Below are 18,416 nucleotides of genomic sequence, written 5' to 3' on the forward strand. Positions count from 1 at the left end.
ATTAGACCACAACTGTGGAGGTTGAGGTCATTTGTCTTTGGTGTCCTGAGGTCAATCCACTATGGCTCTAGAAACTGGGCGAAGTACATCCCTTCTGCACTTGACTCTCAGGGTAGCAAGGGCAAGCAGTCAAAGACTTCTCAGGGAGGGAATGTGGGAGGCTATGATTCATATGTCAACAGGCAGACGTACCTTAATGTTTCAGTGCTAGGTAACAGTGCTCACACTAAAGGTGGTTCAGGACAGGGTTTGATGATCCCACCTATGGGTTCTCGCAAAGTATCCAACCACCCTTAATGTTTTATTCCCTGTTCCTATTATGGCCCCAATATTTGTGGTAACTACTAGGATTAACAGGTCATGGGTAGCAACAGACAGTTGTTCAATTTCATTATCGCACCACCATGTTAGGCAGCATGTAGGTCAGTGCATCTTATATTGAACAGAACAAATTCATGCTAGCAATTTTACTTCTCTAACGTCAGGCATATTGTTCAAAATACTGTCGCTCATGAATTATTGATGTCCAGACCTTGTGCTACCTGTTCGCAGGAGACACAGCTTAGTTGAAAACAATTCATAACTCTACAAGGCTTCTACTGACAGCATCTTCAGGGGTGAGGCAAGACTGTGGGCAGCAGCTTCATTCTTCACTCAGGAAGGTTGGATAAACAGCCTGGCAGACCTGGTCAGCGGGTGCTTGTCTTCAGAGGTTGCAGCCTCTGTGGCTTGAAACAGGTACTCCGTTATAATGGCAACACTGATTTTCCCAGGGTATGCCAAATGTCAGCAGCAATAGCACAAGTCCCTCCAGGTACTCTGCAATGTTGCTGGACAGCATACTGTTGACCTTGTTTGCAGTTTTCATTTTTCTTTACACCGTTCACCATAGACCACAGGAACTGCTAATGGAAACCGGTTGACCATTGCACTCCTGATGTCAGTCGCTTCATCTGGGTGCTCCACACACCAGGAATACAGATGGGCTTCTCCTCCTGGACAATTTCTCCTCCTGGAGGGCCTGGCAATATCCTTCTCCGTCAGAGAAGGCAATCAAGGTTTCTAAGAGCTAGGACCCCACATCTTCTCCAGAAAGCTTTCATAGACTTCAATTGATGTCCCCTCATCTCTGGGAGACTGGTTGTCAGGCAGGCACCAGTCCTGGTCCCAAAGCAGCTCCTGAAGTACTCTGGGGAGCACCCCCTTCAAGGTGAGTGAAGCAACTATAAGCTTGAACAAAATAAGATGGTTTAGGTCCCACATTTATACCAATTTTCCAGGCCGACTATATGGATCCATTGTTTAAGGTAATGGAACCAGTTTGGAGTGGTTCCCTTTCAAATTTCATTTTCTGGTTGCTGCGTAGACATAACCTTTGTTAAGCTGATGGCTCTCAAACAGGTAGTGATGACATGGCTCCAAGCAGGCGTATCACAAATCATGAGCACAATGAACTCTCTGCAGCTCACTGTCATGAGCCTTCCTAAAATATCATGCAAGAACATACAAAAGGAGCAGGCACTAACTAGAAACGTCCTCAACCTTAACAGAACCTGCTGACTCACCCTCACTCCTTAACCATCCACCAAATGGCAGTGCTCAGGAAGGACTACTCAGTAACCCCCTGCTAAAAGGGCATCTTTACATTTCTAAAGGCAGACCTGTTTCCATTTTCCCTCTTTCAGTGTCTGGGTCCCCATCCCCTAATAGGAAAGCAGGTAATATATTCCTACTGCCTGAGGAAGCTGTATCCCATCCTTCAGCTTGTGCCATTCTAAGCCAGGGGCTATGCAAAACGGATCGCACAGTTTCTTTTTTTTTTTTTTTTTTTTAATTATTTATTGGTTTTCAGTATATAATAGCAATAACATACACATTACAAACAATCAGATATCAATGAATAGTATACTTTGGCAGTGATCCCCCTTTCAGCCCTCCTTCACGGCCATCCCCTTTCCATGACAGGGAACCACCCCTGTCATATCTTTAAATGAAAGATATGTCTAACATCTCAGTTTTAGCCATCCCCCTGTGCCCCACCCGTGCGGAGCACAGCAGGCCATCTTTGGTTATAGCTTGTGCGCAGCTGGTCCACAACCAAGCACATATTGTAAATACAAACTCTCGTCTCCCCCTTATCAAAACCCTTGCCAGTGGCGAGGGTACGGCAGGCTACCCAATTACAGCTAAGGAGCCCAGTGCGCCATGGTCCCCTTCCCCTGATCGATGAGTGCACTTCCCGCTCCCCGTCTCCGCGCCTGTCTCCCCAAGTAAGTCTGAAAAGGGCCCCAGATGTCCCTTGGGTAACTGCAGCTTGGAAGGAGTTCGCAATATACATCAGACTGCAGACTGCAATACGTCATATCCCTTGTCCATATCCCCACGGTCAGCAAGGGGGCCCTAGCCGAGCACCTAGCCACATGTCTCTTTGCCAGAAGAAGCCCTACAGCTATTAGTCGTCTATTCGTGGGTGGTAGTCGCTTATCATAGCCTAGGAACGCCAGCATGGGGTCTGGCTCCATCAACACATCTGTGATGAAACCTAACTAATGGAGGACCACCTGCCAGAAAAGCTGTATGCCCGGACAAGCCCATGCCACATGTAGGAAACCGGCTTCACCCTCTGAGCATCTAGAGCACTTTGCATAATCCCAGAGGCCGTACGTGTGCAACTGGGACAGAGTATGATAAACCTGGTTAAGGTATTTGCAGCGTATGAGCCTGTGGCGCCCATTAGGCAAAATGGTTTTAGTTACAGAACAACAATATTCCCATTGCTAATCATCTCAAATGATTCCCAAGTCCCTCTGCATGCCAGTCGAGCTTTAGACACCCCCTGACATACGCACTTCCTGCGTCACGGCATACAATCGCGATATTACATGATCTGGCGCGGAGTGCTGCAGCAGCGCAGCCAGAGTGACGGCTAGAGGGGGCTCAACGAGATCATCTCCCAAAATCTCCTAATAATAGAACCTAGTCAGTGGAGTGACATTGACCCTGTCTCGTCACATCTCCTCCCAGTCCCGTAAATTACTTCAAACATATTTCCCATAGTAGCGATGCCAAAGTCCTGTAGTTCTTTAACAGCGTCCCGCTCCTGCAACAGCGGAAGCCAAGCACACCACTCCCGAGACATGGTCAGTAAGTATAGTAAGGACCGTGCCTGCCTTTTCCTTTTCCATTTTCTGTCAGGCAGATGTTGTCGGCGCCTCTGGTCTGTCAAACAGAACCCAAAGCAGTTTGGCTGCTTCTGCCATCCTCTGCTCCAGCTAAACATGGGGTAGATCCACTGGTCCATGTAACCGGTAGTGTGAAAATTGTGCCTGTGCAACCTGGTAATACACTTCTGAATCTGGGGCACATAGACCCCCGTATCGTATGGGAGAGTCAGTGTTTGCCATCTTACTCTGGGCTGTTTGCCCGCCAATGCCAGCCTGCTCAGGAAAGCTTTTAACCTATAAAAAATGGTGCGGCGAGGATAATCGTGATATTTAAAAGCAGAAAAAGGAACCGCAGCAGCACCACCATTTTCATAATCGCCACTCTCCCAGCAAGGGAAAGAGGAAGCCAAATCCAGTGCTCAACTGCCTCAGACAACCGTTGCACTGCCATGCCATAAATATCTAGCAGCACGACAGCCGGGTCGGAGTGAATCTTGATCCCCAAATAGAGAACATAATCATCTGTCCACTGTAGCTGATACTCCATTTGCACCGGGCCAGTACTAAAAGTAAGACTCATCCCAGTTTACGTGGAGTCCAGTTGACAACCAAACAGTACCACTTTGAGCAGACTGGTGCAAGGTTCCGCTCTGGGTCCTTGACATACAGCAAGGTGTCATCCCCATATGAAGACACTATTAGGGTAGAATGTGGAAAGTGCAACCCTCTGTGTGAATGGTATTCCCTGAGAGTGCAAGCCAACGGCTCGACGAGTGCATACAATAGGGGAGAAAGGGAGCATCTCTGCCTCGTTCTTCATTCTATAGGGAGAGTCAATATGACATTCAACCGCAGTCCAGCAAGTGGCCAAGTGTACAGCACCCTAACCAGTTGAATAAATATAGCTCCTGTACCAACGTGGCACAGAACTGCTTGCATGAATCCCCACTCCATTGAATCAACCTCCTTTTTGATATCTAGAAAAACTGTGACTGCTTTGACACTCTGATCTATGTACTGCATTGTGTTGAAGAAGGTACGTAAACTGTACGATTGGTTACTCCCGTCTGCTCCAACACCACCACCTGAGGCATAATGGGGGCCAACCTATTCGCCAGGACCTTGGCATACAGTTTGGCATCCACATTTATGAGGGACGGCAGCCTACATGAGCAGCAGCTTTACCTGGCTTTAACAGAACCACCGACAGAGCCTCGCGCATCGTGGGAGGCATACAGCCAATGGCTGCCATCTCCTCAAAAAGTGTAACCAGATGTTGTATAAGCACATCCTGGTACGCCTTATAAAAGGCTACCATGAGCCCATCAGTGCCGGGCACTTTGCCCACCGGCACATCCTTCAGGGCAGCCCTGACCTCTTCTGGCATCAATGGGGCCATTAACCATTCCCTATGGTCATCCGTAAGCCACAGCATGACCATGTGAGAGCTTCATCAAACTACAAGCGTGACTTTTATAAGTCTGTATAATAATCACGGAACTGCCCCACCACGGACCTGGCATCACTCCACACTCTTCCAGTATCATCTTGTATTTGCAATATTACATTAGTCGGGGCGAAGGAGCGTCCCCAGTGTGGCCCACGGCTGCTCCCCCTCACCGTAAATTCGTGCCACCGCACACTTCCCTATATGCATCACCTCAGTCTGGGCAACCTCCTGAAATTCTGTCAGCTTGCCACGTACCCCATTCAAAACCCCACCATCTCTCAACTCCAACTGTTTGCTTTCTAGGTCCACTATTTCTGTTACCAACCTACCAAGTCGACCGCGCAGCGCCCGCAGGACTTCCCCGTGCTTTGCTGTCGTGACGCCGCGTATATAGACCTTAAATGCCTCCCAGACTGTGGCAAATTTTTCTACCGTCCCCACATTCAAGGCAAAGTACTCTTTTAAATCCCGACCCAGTTTCGCCCTAAATGCCTCATCTCGTAGCAAATTCAGAGGGAACCTCCAAGACAAGAGAGGTGAGGGTGGCACACTGAAATCAATTTCTAGAAATATCAGTGAGTGGTCCAAATATATATGTGGCAAAACCTCACAGACCCGTATTTTGAGAGCTAACTGTCGTGAGCATTACCAATAATCTATGCTGGTGTGTATATTATGCACTGTCGAGTAATGAGTGTACGCCGCAATCATTCGATATCGATGCACCCATACATCCACCATCCCCTCAATCTTAGTAAGAGGCTGGGCTGCCCATGAAGAAGGTCTCGGGGGAATCGGATGAGTGGTCTCGATCTGGATTTAGCACACAATTTAGATCCCTTCCTCATACCTGCGGTATGTCAGCCCATTGCCATAGCCTAGCATTAAGGAAGTGATAGTTATTAGGGTCAATCATAATTAGGGCCATATATACCCACCACCAGCATTGCAAATGTCCCTATAATACATTTAGCCACTACATAGCGACCAGCCGGATCCGCACACATATCCTGCAGCCTAATCCCTGCCCCTTTCCTGGGCCAAATGAGCATCCCTCTCATATGCGTCATAAAACTAGCCTCACATACCAATCCCTGCATCTTTCGCTGCGCTATATCTCTACTACCTGATTCCAAATGTGTCTCCTGAAGGATTGCTATGTCTACTTTATGCCAACGCAAATATGCAGCTACCTTATAGATCTTTCGATTATCATTTAGGCCGTGGACATTTCAGGTGAGTAGCTGTAACAGCTTAGACCTTGCCTGATCTTTCATAGCGAGAAAGTTGAGTGTTAGGCATAGAATATCTTGATAATCTTGACAAATCTACAAGCGTACTCTGCGCGCATCAAACAGGTCACCAGCCAACTAGGAGTATATTTCACTCAATCCCAACTACCCCTCCCACCCTCCCACACTGCGCTGCCCTCAACTTGCACTATCTGCACAGATCCTCCCCCAGATCTCCTACAATTCCCCATACCAACAACACATAACACCGAAGCGGAGCACACAACAGGATCAATAAAGACAAGTGCTTTGCATTGCACATGTCCACAGCTGTGGCCGACATCCTTCAGTTCTTTATGCATTAAGGGTCTCTTATGAAATGGGTTCAATGTCTCACGCCTGGTGCCAGCACCTCCATTGGACACTGCCTTACAGGTCCATACAATCTCCCCAATCAGTGGGCCAACAGGGCAGGCAGCCTCGGCAGTCCATCGATATACCAGCAAGTCTCATTCTACAGCATCCATTTCCTCCTCTGCATCTCCAGCTCCTCGTGCATTCCGTCGTTGTCCCTTGGCCTCTTTTTCAGCGATAAATTGCTGCAGTTTCTGTGGATCATTGAAGATCAGGCCCTTTCTACCAACCATCACCCTGAGTCTCGCAGGATAAAGCATGTTATAGTCTAGTTTCAGATCTCAGAGTTTCCATTTACCGTGCAAAAACAGTTACCTGGCTTCCTGCACATGTTGGGTGAAGTCAGGGAAGAGGGATATTGTGGTGCCCTCGTGGTGCAGTGTTCCTTTATCTCGGGCCCTCCGAAGCGCCGCAGCTCTATCCTTGTAGTTTAACAGCCTCGCTATGATGGGGTGCGGTGGAGCCCCCGGCGGCTGCCACGGCGCCAACAAGCGGTGCGCCCACTCCACCACAAACATATCTGAGAAAGTTTCATGGTCCAGCAGGTCAGACAATAGCTATTGCACATACCGCTCCATATTGTCAATTCCGTTCGACTCCGCTATTCCCACTATGTGTACATTGTTCCTACGAAAGCGAGCCTCCAGGTCTTCTGCTTTTGCTTGCAATGTATGGAGAAGTTAATCCACCTTCTTCTGGGCTGTCGCTAGCATATTATGCTCATCTTCCGCCTCCGACACTGTTCACTCCAGCTGGTCTAAACGTTCAGCATGCCCATCCAGCCCGTCCATCATTCGATCCATCCGGTACGTGAGGGCATCTATCTTGCCATCACTTTTTGTGAGGCTTTGTTGCATAGGTATCAATATTTGTTTCAAGTCCGCATATGTCTCCCCTGAAGCTCCCTCCAACACGCCCTCGGAGGCAGTCACTCCTTCCCTCCGTACCTTAAGAGCCTTCCTCTACTCAAATTGTAGCTTGGCCTGCGCTCTGTCACATTTTCCCATAGTGATGCAATCTGTTCCTGGACCGTGGCCCCGCGGACAGAGAGAGATGTGGGGGAACGACGCCTCTATAGGGCCAAAATGAACTGATTGTCTGTGAGGCCACCGTGATGCACTTTAAACAACCAGAACACCCTAGCACGGCCCACTCCTGCCCACAGCTCCCATCAAGCGGGTACGACTTCTCTCTGTGGCTCTTTTCAGGTAGACCTCATGCCAATTTACCCTCTCCTGTGCCCCTGGTCTCTGAGCATTATCAGTTGTCTCTTAATAATGCGCCTTCAGGCTCCTGCGGCCACCCCTAGACCATCAGCAGTTCGTGCGTCTCATTCCCCAGGCCAACCAATACTCTGGGTCCAGAAACGGGGCCTCGCTCTTTCCGCCCACCTCCGAGGTCCAAAAGGCCGATCGCTGCCAGAGCACTCTCTCGGGTCGATCTTGCCCGGCGTGCGGGGCTGGCGACTCCCCACTATCGTCCGCCTAGGGCTGCCCCAGCCCACTTATCCAGGATCCCCCAGTCAGACCGCAGGACCCGCTCACCTTTGCGGCACTCATTTCGCCTCCCAGGCATGGACCACTCTTCCCCAGATGCGTCCGCAGGGCACGGCTGGTTCTACCTCCTCTTTCCACTGGGACCTTCCTCCGCCCTTTGAGCCCCTGCCGCTCACCACCACACTCCACAGGTCTGCCTAATGCAGACAGCAGGCCACGCTCCGTCCGGGGCTCCCTGGGCCAGCAGCACGCCCAGGTCCAAGTAGGCCACTTCACCGTTCTCCGCACCCATCTCGAGGAGCCAGGATTCGGTGGGCTTCTCTTGTTCACCGGGTCCAGCTACATCATCCCTGGGAGCGCACTCTCACATTTGGGCGCCCTTAATGCCAGGATCGTCTTCTCGGCCGGAGGAGGTCTCAGCCTACGAGGCCATTTTGGTGCCTGGCAAGCTCTGCCCAGATCGCACAGTTTTGCTACCATGCATGTGGCATACATCCAGCAGCCATACTGGAGAAGCAATGACAGCGCAAGGATCTGGCTGTTACATCACAGCAGAACTTTACATCAGTGATGCAAGTAGGCCACAGAAAAATGATCTGCTAAGGACTATTGCAAAGGTGGCAGAACTCAGCAGCCAAGCTACTCCAACATGCTAAGTCCCAGTATCACATTAGTCAGCCCTTTTGCCTCTGCTCTGACTTACAGTTTAATTGGAACATGTTCAAGGCATTGCACTTAATGCAGCCAGCGCTCTAAGGAATTGGACCAAGGATTACTATATCAAAAATGTCCGGCCCATTATCCTAGACACATGCTTCGTTCTAAAGGACTCTTACGAATTAAAGTGCCTGCTTCAACAAGCCAGACGTGGAAGCTCCTCATTTTCAGCTCACACCAGCAAACTTTGGAACTCCCTCTACATCAAGGTATGGGAAAACAAATCTACCTTGCTTTGTTTTCAAGTAGGACATAAAAACAATGGTGCTTCAAATTTCACTGCCGTGCGTGATCCTCAACCTCCAAGTAAACACCTATCAACTACAGAAATACACCAACCCTCCTCACAACAAACAGAATTACCAAATACATAAAAGAATCTCCACAGATGGATAAGCTATACCGACCTCTAAAAGAAAGTATAATGTAGCACACCCTCCATGCAATGACTCACAATCATATATTTTAAAAACACTGGCATGAAGCATACTGTGTCAATTCTCACACCCCTTATATATAGGCACGCATACCAGCCACGACATGTTCACCAAGGCATGATCAGACCAACTGTCTGGACCTCAGGTACCACTACAAACCCTTGCCATATAGGGTACATTACAACTACACACAACGAAATGCACAGGTACGCCTGCAGTCGGTTTTGAATGTTTGAGCGCCATCATGCCAGTTGTTTGAAACATAACATAGGTATGACGTGAAAACTGTAGTTAAGCCTTATATACATATACACAACTCTCTTTAGCTTTGCAGGTGTGGATGTGTTCTCGATTTCCATTTTCGTTATGTACAGGATTTATTCAGCAAAGACTAGTGCTCAATCGAATTTTGCGTTAGAGCGCTACCTGACTAATTAGAACACTGAATCACCCACATCAAACATTGGGCATGTTGTTGCACAATTGTGTAGTTTTAGGAACCAAAATGACCTGGTGAACAGTGTCTTTTTTCAAAGCTTCAAAGAAAATACCAGTGCAATTAGTGTACAAGGATTATCAAAGTCAATCGGTTGCTCTTTGCCAGTTCTTGTTGGTAGAACAGCACTGGAAGAAAATCAAGCAGGGAAAGCATCTTCATGAGGTGCATGCAGCACTGAAAGTCCTTCCACTATCAATTATTCTTGGAGTCGTGCAATCTGAACAAGTCTCCATTGAAGATGAATTCTTAGTCTCATCCAAAAAGACCAACTGGCCAGTAGCTCATTTTAAAGACTCTTAGCTCCCTCCATCAGAAATGTGAGACCGCTTTGAAACTGGCCCCAAATGGATGAGAGTCCGTGCGCAGGAATTAGTCCATTTGTTAATAAAAAAAGGGGGGCAGTGCACCGCCACACAAAAGCACATGTAGTGTAGATTCAAAGAAAAGTCCAGTACTACAATGATGCAGAAGTATATTTCCTTCTTTTTAATATTTCTTTACAAGTTCAGTGCTTGGTATTTTCAAACTCCGTAAATGAGGTACGTAAGGCAATGAATGGACAGCCAACGCCTTTCGCCCTCTGTCGGGGCTTCTTCAGGGCTGTAATGTAACATGAAAACAATATGTACAATATACACTAGATAACAAGTTGCATAAAGAAATATTATGATTCAGAATAGAAAAGACAACTGAAGAGCCTACTGCGTACCAACACAAATGTAAATCACAGTGAGACCGGATAAGAACATACAAAGATCATATGTACACCCAAAAACAAGTACATGTTACGAATATTAGGAATATGTAATTGTGTATATAATCCTGGACTTTGAGCACTAAGTATTAATAAGACAAACCCCTAGTGATACGACAAAGACCAAGAGGTTAAGTCGTCAAAAGAATGAACTTGTAAGGACAGAAGTTGATGAGAAGCAAAAGGGGAGGGGGGATGTGCCCATATTTCAAGAAACAAGTGAGTAGAAAGGATCCTCGTGTGTTAAGAAACCAGAATCCAAATAGATGTAGGAGATAGTGCATATAAAGTGAAGCATACCGTAATGGAATCCAGTCAGTCACAGGGGCAAATGGTAACAGTACGTTTTTAGTGCCTAGCAAAAAAGACACTCATAAGTCGAAATACAAACAAATATAGAAGAACCAAAGGTAAGGGGGGGGGAGGGGAAAGTATATAGTGGCCATACTCTCTGAATTAACAGGTACTCATAGGGACAGGTGCGTTGTCTATGAGCTTGCTGCAAATTGTCTTTCCATTTGTTAATACATGACATTTTAACAAACCCAATTGGCTCTATTCACTGAATAAAGCAGTGGACAAAATGATTTGATCATGCTAAATCAAAGCTACAATTCCTGGCCACCCACTTGCAGTATTGCTTCAGGTGGACATTTGGTAACTCTTTCCTTATGCAGAGGCCTGCAATCCCCCATCCGTTTTGCACTAGGATAATGCTCTCACCTCATGCAGCCACAGCCACCAATCTCCAAGGTACCACATTAGACACATTAGCTGTGAAACCTCTTGCTCTAAGCAAAAAGCACGCAAGCTCTTAATGACATCTAAACCCCACAACATTACCTATGTACTGTATAGGAAGCTAGGTAATCAGTGAACATGACAATGTCTTATGTAGGTAAACATGAAGCTATGCTGCAAGAAAACCAAAGATAATTTACTATTTTGCAAGGTTCTTTATACAGACATCTGACAATGGACGTAGATCTTTCTCTGAGAAGCAGACATCTCAGCAGTGGAACAAGCTGAATGCATCATAGTTGGAAAAGATGTAAAGAAGCCATTCCGCAGGGTGCAATCAAAAAGTATCATCCCTGCACTGCACATGGAACTTATCTGGCAGAGCTCACAGCAGCCGCCACAAGTAACATGTCACAAGAATGAAGCCAAGCATCTACCTGCTGGTAGCGCAATGACGGCATACTCAGTCTCACTCTTGTAGGAGCAAGACTTGACCATCTGGATCAGCTCCTCAGATGCTGACTGGTGACATGCAATTCCCAACGCTATGTACCACAGCTCCGGGGAAATCCGGGCAGGGAGCGCCAGTTGCAAACTAAGCCAAAGAAACAGACAGAAATTAAGGCGAATGGGGCGAGAGCCGAAACTGCGGGATTACACAGCTGTTTCACACACACAGCAGGGGTGTGGAATTTATTAAAATATCTACATGTCCAGGGGACAGGTTGCTTCTCAAATCTACTTGTCTTGTAAAAAGATCTACTTGTCCCTTTGGTGCCATTTAGTGTGGCGACAAATTATGGCAGCAATCTCATTATGTAAGAGATCTGATAATAGCCTCTCTGATTATGCCAGGGCTACTACCATAATAGGGCTTGAATACTTGCAGTTTCAATCCCTACTGTAGCAATTTCCTTATTTTGCCACCTTTCTGCAGATCTGAATACTGGGGCTGGAGGAAGCAGTAAGCAATAGTTCCAGGGCTGGAATGCCTTTGAGTCTGCAAACCTACTAACCTGCATGTTTTAAAGATTTTCACCAGCTTCTCTCTAATATTTTCCCATAATAAGAAAGGTTGGACATTTACTCCTGACAATGGCAGAATTAGAACTTCTTCCAGGGTTGGGAAGAAAGTGGCCGGAGGGAAAATGAACTTGCAGATGCTCAATAGATTTTCACATGAGCAAATCTACACATGCGTATTTACCCATTCTAAAATACAGTTCACAAATATTTTATAGGGGTACGACATATACCATGGGTGCACTTTTGTGACTTTCTTTAAGAATTTGGGGCCACATGTAGGTAGGTTCAGATTTGCGACCCGCAAATTGCGAGTCGCAAATCCGAATGTAGGATGGTGTCCCTGACACCATCTGTGATTCGCAAGGGCTTCGCAAATGCCCACCTAGTGAATAATCATGAGGTGGGTCGCAATTTGCAACCCCCTTGCGAATAGCGGCCCTCACAGGGATGGTGGCCTGCTGGAGACAGCAGACCACCATGTCTGTGACTGCTTCCTTAAAGGAAAACGAGATGCATTACAAAAACGAAAAATGAAACGTTTTCGTTTCATTTTTTCCAGAGCAGGCAGTGGTCCACAGGACCACTGCCTGCTCTGAAAAAATGTTTACAGTGACATTCACAATGGGTTTCGCAAAATTGCGAAAGTGTTAGCACCCATTTGAAATGGGTGCAAACTGCGATTGGTTTGCGCCTGCGTTCGCGGTCACAAAACAATCCTACATTGCACTGCGAGTCGCAATTAGGAAGGGAACACCCCTTCCTAATTGCGAGTCGCAAACCCGTTTCGCGATTGGGTAACCAGGTTACTGAATCGCAAAACTGGGTTTGTGCATCGCAATGTGCTTTTTGCACGTCGCAAACAGCGAAAGTCGCTGTTTGTGACATGCAAAAAGCTACCTACATGTGGGTCTTGGTCCCTAATTAGGTCTGGTGTTAACAAAGACATTTTGTTTAATAAAAACTTCTATTTCTCTCTCTTTTGGCTGGCTTTACTGTGAGTGATTGCATTCTACTCTTCCACAAGGAGCATATTGGCACACAAAGTAGTTTTGTTCAGTGTCAGGAACTACAGTGGCAATCAGTGACGTAACGAAACTGGAGGGTGCCCCTTTGCAAGAACATGGAGGAGCCCCCTCTCCAGACTCACTCAGGGCAGGTGCTGAAGGGGCCCCCTGGAGGGCGGCTGCGGGGCCTTTGTTATGCCACTGGTGGCAACGTGTGCTTTTAGAGTTCAAAAAATGTTGGGTTTTTTTTTGCCAGTGTTTGTTACAATGTTGAGGGCCTGGTAGCTCCCACAACAATAAAGTGTTACAAAAGCCATGTCAAAACAAGACGCATTGATTAAACTAAAAGACTTATAAAAATATGTCAGATCAGTTGGCTTTGTCAGTGTTTGTTTATTTTCATGCTTCCCATATTCGTGTTGAAAATGGTTACACTGATTTTCCATTAGAAATATTTTTGGGAAATACTAGCATGCATCAACACATTTTACTAAATGACACTTCATTTGCATCTAATCAGAGAGCATTCTGGGAGCATTTTACTTAGCCTCATAGCCTAAAGTTTTCAAACATGTGTATACACTTTTTTTTTTTTTGTACTGGAACCAACGTCAGTAGTGAAGTGTGACCTTAAAACATTTATTTACAGCACTCACCCTAATAATGAAGGCTTTCAAATAATGAACGATAAATACAAGTTTGAACAGCATTATCTTTTGGAAACGCATTACCTCAACTGCAGAGAGTTCCACTCTCTCTAAACAGGCAGCCAAAGGGTTTGTGCTGTAGAGGGTTGGGCCTACTTGTCCCAAGGACAAAGTAAACATAAAAACTTGTTGCCCTTGACCCCAAACAAGATGTCCCAGGAAACCTAAATTCAGCAGTGGAAGGGTGCAAATCAACCAATCAGAACAAGTGAGACCAAAATACCCCTGGGTGGGACAAACACAAGAATAGGGAGGGAAGCAGTCACACAGGAGACACCAGAGAAAGATAACCAAGTCACTGAATCAGGAGCAAGGCCTGCAAAGTTCACTCAAAACATTGCTATGTATTCAAAATAATAGGTCTGCATACCCTGTAGCCGACATATGTGCAAAATGTCTTGAACCTGGTGATTTGCTGCCAAAAAACACTTCTTAACATTTATACAAAGAGTTAAAATCCTTCAGTTACCACAAATTCAATAGCAACTCCCATCTACTACTGATTACAGCCATGTCTTTTGACCTTAGATTTGAAAAGTGTAGAGGTGGGCGAACCACAGAAGTCTTGTGCCCAGTTCATCGCAAGGTCCTTTAAGACCCTCACGCCCAAAACTAGCAGAGCTTTCATGTGACCACTACCTGACACCCGTGCTCTAGGGCCAAGCACCATGATTTAAAAATTAAACATTAATGATGTAAAATAGGAGACTGAAAGAAATACCCATCTAGTTGTTGAATTACACAATGTGAAACCAGAAAACCTGGTATTAATGCCGGCTTGCATGCTTGATCAAACTGTGTGACCCTAGGCAACTGCCTCTTGTGTGACATTCAGTAGACTATAATCTCGCTGCATGTATAATAAGAGTGTAAACTACGTATATGACGCAAATGACAACTAACTAGCCTCAGTTCCCAAAAGGAATTGTCCTCAAGGGGGGCGGGGGGGGGGGGGGGGGACATTAATGTTTCTAAGTTCATGTTTTAGAAACTATAACTTTTAATAAATGCCTCTCAATGAAGAGTTTTCTGAGTGACAATTTGTCACATACTGAAGAAATTCTTTTTATTGTAATTTTGACGAGCAGTTATCATAATTCCATGTTTGTAGTATGAATTGCATGCCAAACATTTTCAAGGTTCCACAATTGCACTGGCTGTTAGCGCCAAGCAAGAACGGACCTCTTGGCTCGGATCTCCTTGTGAATTTGATGTGCAGCGTTTGACAAGTTGGGTATAAGGTGCAAGCTCTGCGCCACGACCCCTTCTGCAAAGACTGAGTCAGACTTCTTAAAACTGCAGCATCTATGCACAGAAAACAGGCGCTTTCTCAGCCAGCTCATTCATTAGTGCGTGAGAGACATAATTATAAATGCTGAAGCGAGGGGGCGGTGTCTCCGAAGCAGGACAGACAAGCAGAGCTCACTGTGTCAAACTATTATAGTCGCCAGGATCTAACAAAAGACAGCGGACTCATTGAGAAAATAATCCTACTACGCTGACGTGTGAAAGGCTCTAGGTGTATTTCACCTGGATTAACGGTCATTCATTAATTTGATGAAAGAGCACACACACACACACGTAGATAGTACAATTAACTGGCACCTCACCTTATTTGTGAAATAAAAAGCCAAATAAAAGAGGCAGAAGAAGAGACCGATAGCTGGTCTCTTTAAATACATCTGTCAAAACATTACTCGCCGGGCGTGCAGGGGAGGAAGAGATTTCTTTCTCCTGGTGTGTATGACCAGGAAATCAGCTGCACGGGAGTGCTGCCATGACGGACACGTTGGCGGGGAGGTCCTCCAATAGGCTCGGGGTTTTGCTAGGAGTAGACCTGCCTTCTTAAAGGGGAACTGCAGTATCAGCGAGTGGCCCGACCGTGCCACACACCGTGCCACACACCCTTTAGTTAGATGGACCCACAAAAGGGACGATATCTTTCCGAAATCGGTGGCGCGCTTCCTTGCTGCAGAAATCACAACCGATTTAAAAAATCAGAGCACTTAGGCATACATGCTAACGTTTTAAAAGAGGAAAGCGGGCAATTTTAGAAAAATAATCGGGAGAATGTATCTCCCTCATTGGCTTCCATTGAAGCAGAAGCAATTTCATTCGGGAAACACCCAAAATAACATACATAGGTGCTTTTTAACCTTTTGACATCTGTGGGCCCACACTTTATCATTACTGGAATCCTGGGACCCTCAATGTGGGCTTGGGGGGAGCAAAGGGTTTGCCTGGTCTCCCCAGGGCTTATCAGGTGATAGCGGGAGAACCCACAAGAGGAATCGTGATTGGTTGGATTACCGGATGGGGTGGGTGTTAGGGGTAGGGGATGTAAGTTAGGGGCAGCGTGTGGGCGGCCTCTTTGGCCGTTTGTCACACCCTGGAGGCGGTACTGTTTTTTTGGGAGGCAGTGGTTATTAAGAGATAATTTTGTTTTTTACGTGTTTTGGGAAAGTTATAAGCAAGTTATGGAGCCTAACAAAGCTGTGCAGGCGTTGAAGGTCTTACAGGAGGAAGGATTTATTGAAGGAGGGAATATTAGAGCAGGCGTGGGTGGGGCTGCGTAGGCCGAAAAGATCATCCTCTGAGGGCGTGACAGCAGCAATTTTGGCTTGCACGTCACCGGAGCAAGCCCCTAAAAAATTTAAAGCCAAAAGCGTTTCTGGTCGAAAGGTTACGCTGTTGCCAGAACGCGTAGTTGAGGTTGATTGGGAGGGGGCGGCAAACTTACCTTTGTTGCAGTCTGTTCGGCGGGCAGTGTGTGCTTTGCGAGACACTCCAGCGCCTCTTTCTGTCAGCGTGTGGCTTCGGGCGGAGAGGGGTGAATTATAGGAGTGCGGTGGCTGTTGTGGGCCGGGTGGGGGTGCGTCCGGATGGTGCGCATGCGCTTAAGAGTAAGCGCGCGTCTGGGAAAGGCAGACGGCAAGCTCCATCCGCTGTAAAAAATGACGCAGAGCGGATGGAGCTTGAATTAGAGGAAAGTCCTCCGGTGTGGCGTGCAAAATGGCGGCGCCCTCGGAGGCATTTGAATCAGATGAAGCCGATTTTGGCAAGAAGGATTTAGGAGGAGCGCATAAACGGGTGGCACCCTTCGAATTTAGTCAGGATGTTGTGGTGATAGATTCGGAAGGTGAGAGTGAGGAAAGAATGGTTTTGGTGAGCGAGGCTGGGGGGAGGGGGCGTGCTTTACCTAATTTTTTCATATCTAGGGATGGCAGGAGGATTCTTTGGGTGCCAAGAACAGTGAGTCCTATGCTTCGTAAGGTGCAGGAGTGGGAGGTGGATACTCAGTCAGATTTTAAAGCTGGAGAGCAGGTTGAATTTGTGGATAGTAATGGGGTAGTGCTTAGGGGCACTATTTGTGATGAAACCAGGGAAGATGGTAGGGCTTGTATGGTGCAAGTTAGATTGGATTTTTGGCAGCCAGGTCAAGGTGTGTACCAGTCTGGGTGTGACACTCCTCATGTTTCTGGCAGGCATGAGGATTATATGGCAAATCTGCGGTTTAGACGGCCATCTGGTGTTCAGCAATTGTCGGTGAGGGTCGGGGCACCCTTAGGACACTGGGATGAAGTGAGGGCGAAACCCGGAGCGGTTCGCCTGACACCGAGGGATGCAGCTGTTCAAGGAAGTGGAGGTTCAGATGCTGGTCCTGGGATTGCCGAGAGTTCCTCTGCTAGCCAGGGTGCTAGTTTGCGATTGGAGCTTGGCGAGGAGCTTTTGAATTATGAGGAGGAAGAGGCAGTGCATGAGGTGGCGGTGCAGACGGGTGCTCCAGTGGAGAAGACTAGAATGAGCAAGCGCGCGTTCCAGGGCGATCGTCTTGTGGGACGTCATCAGGAGTTGGTGGCTGGAAACTTGCTTAGAAGTGAGGTTTTTGGTTATGAAACAAGGGGGGCTGAGGTTGGGTACGTGGGGTTGGGGGGGGAAGCAGTATTGAGTTCAGGTCGTAGTCAGGCGGTGGTGGACCATGGTAAGGGAAATGTTGGCGTTGCCATTCAGGTGGGTGTTGGGGAGGAGCCGGTGGCAGGTAAGTTGGAGGTTTCTCAGGGCGGTGTTTCTGACGTGGGTCCAGGTAAGTTTGAGGTGGCTCAGGTAAGTGCAGGGCAGGTTGCTTCTGGTGCTCCTTCAGACGAGGCAGCTGGGAGTGGGATTAAAGCTAAAAAATTGCCGTACATGGGAGTGTCAATGCCTTTGGGGGCGCATCTCACTCAGAGTTTAAAGGAGAAGATATGGAGAAGTAAATTTATCGATGTTTTTAAGTTGTTGTACAGGGAGGTGCAGGCAAAGGAGGGTTCAAAGGAGGAGGAATGGGAACTTGCTCGTAGACCTAGAGTTCCGACGACGATTGAGAATTAGACTTCTGCCTTTTTGATTTACACCAGTGTGTTTTGTGAACGTTACCTGGATAGTTGTGTGGCTTTATTTAAATACATGGACATTGTGAGGTGCGCTCAGATGGATTATGGGGGATTTGGCTGGTTTAGATATGATGAAGAATTTAGAGCGCGGACGGCTATTTATCCAGATAAAGTGTGAGGTGAAATTGACAATGAGGTTTGGATGCAATGGTTACGAACGTCAAGGAATACGCCTACGACACATACGGCAAGTGGTTTACAGGTGCAGTATAAGCCCTTTCAGGGCCGGCCCACACAATTCGGGGTGGGGTTTGGGCAATGAGGGCAGTTCCGGCATAACGGGGCCTGTTGGTCATTTAACAGTGGAATGTGTGCCAGACAGCAATGTAAATTTCGTCACAACTT

At 47.1% G+C, this 18,416-nt stretch overlaps 1 protein-coding gene across 1 annotated transcript in view; it reads right to left on the reverse strand.

Annotated features, from left to right (window-relative positions):
- Positions 1 to 15,435, reverse strand: part of TMEM241 (transmembrane protein 241) — a 533,877-nt gene extending 518,442 nt beyond the window's left edge. Inside the window, exon 1 of the mRNA XM_069220019.1 lies at positions 15,252 to 15,435. Coding sequence (XP_069076120.1) covers positions 15,252 to 15,323 — 72 coding nt within the window. The 5' untranslated portion in view covers positions 15,324 to 15,435. The remainder of the gene's footprint in view (positions 1 to 15,251) is intronic.
- Between the last annotated feature and the right edge of the window lie 2,981 nt (positions 15,436 to 18,416).

This window comes from Pleurodeles waltl, chromosome 2_2, assembly GCF_031143425.1.
Source record: "Pleurodeles waltl isolate 20211129_DDA chromosome 2_2, aPleWal1.hap1.20221129, whole genome shotgun sequence".
Lineage (NCBI taxonomy): Eukaryota > Metazoa > Chordata > Amphibia > Caudata > Salamandridae > Pleurodeles > Pleurodeles waltl.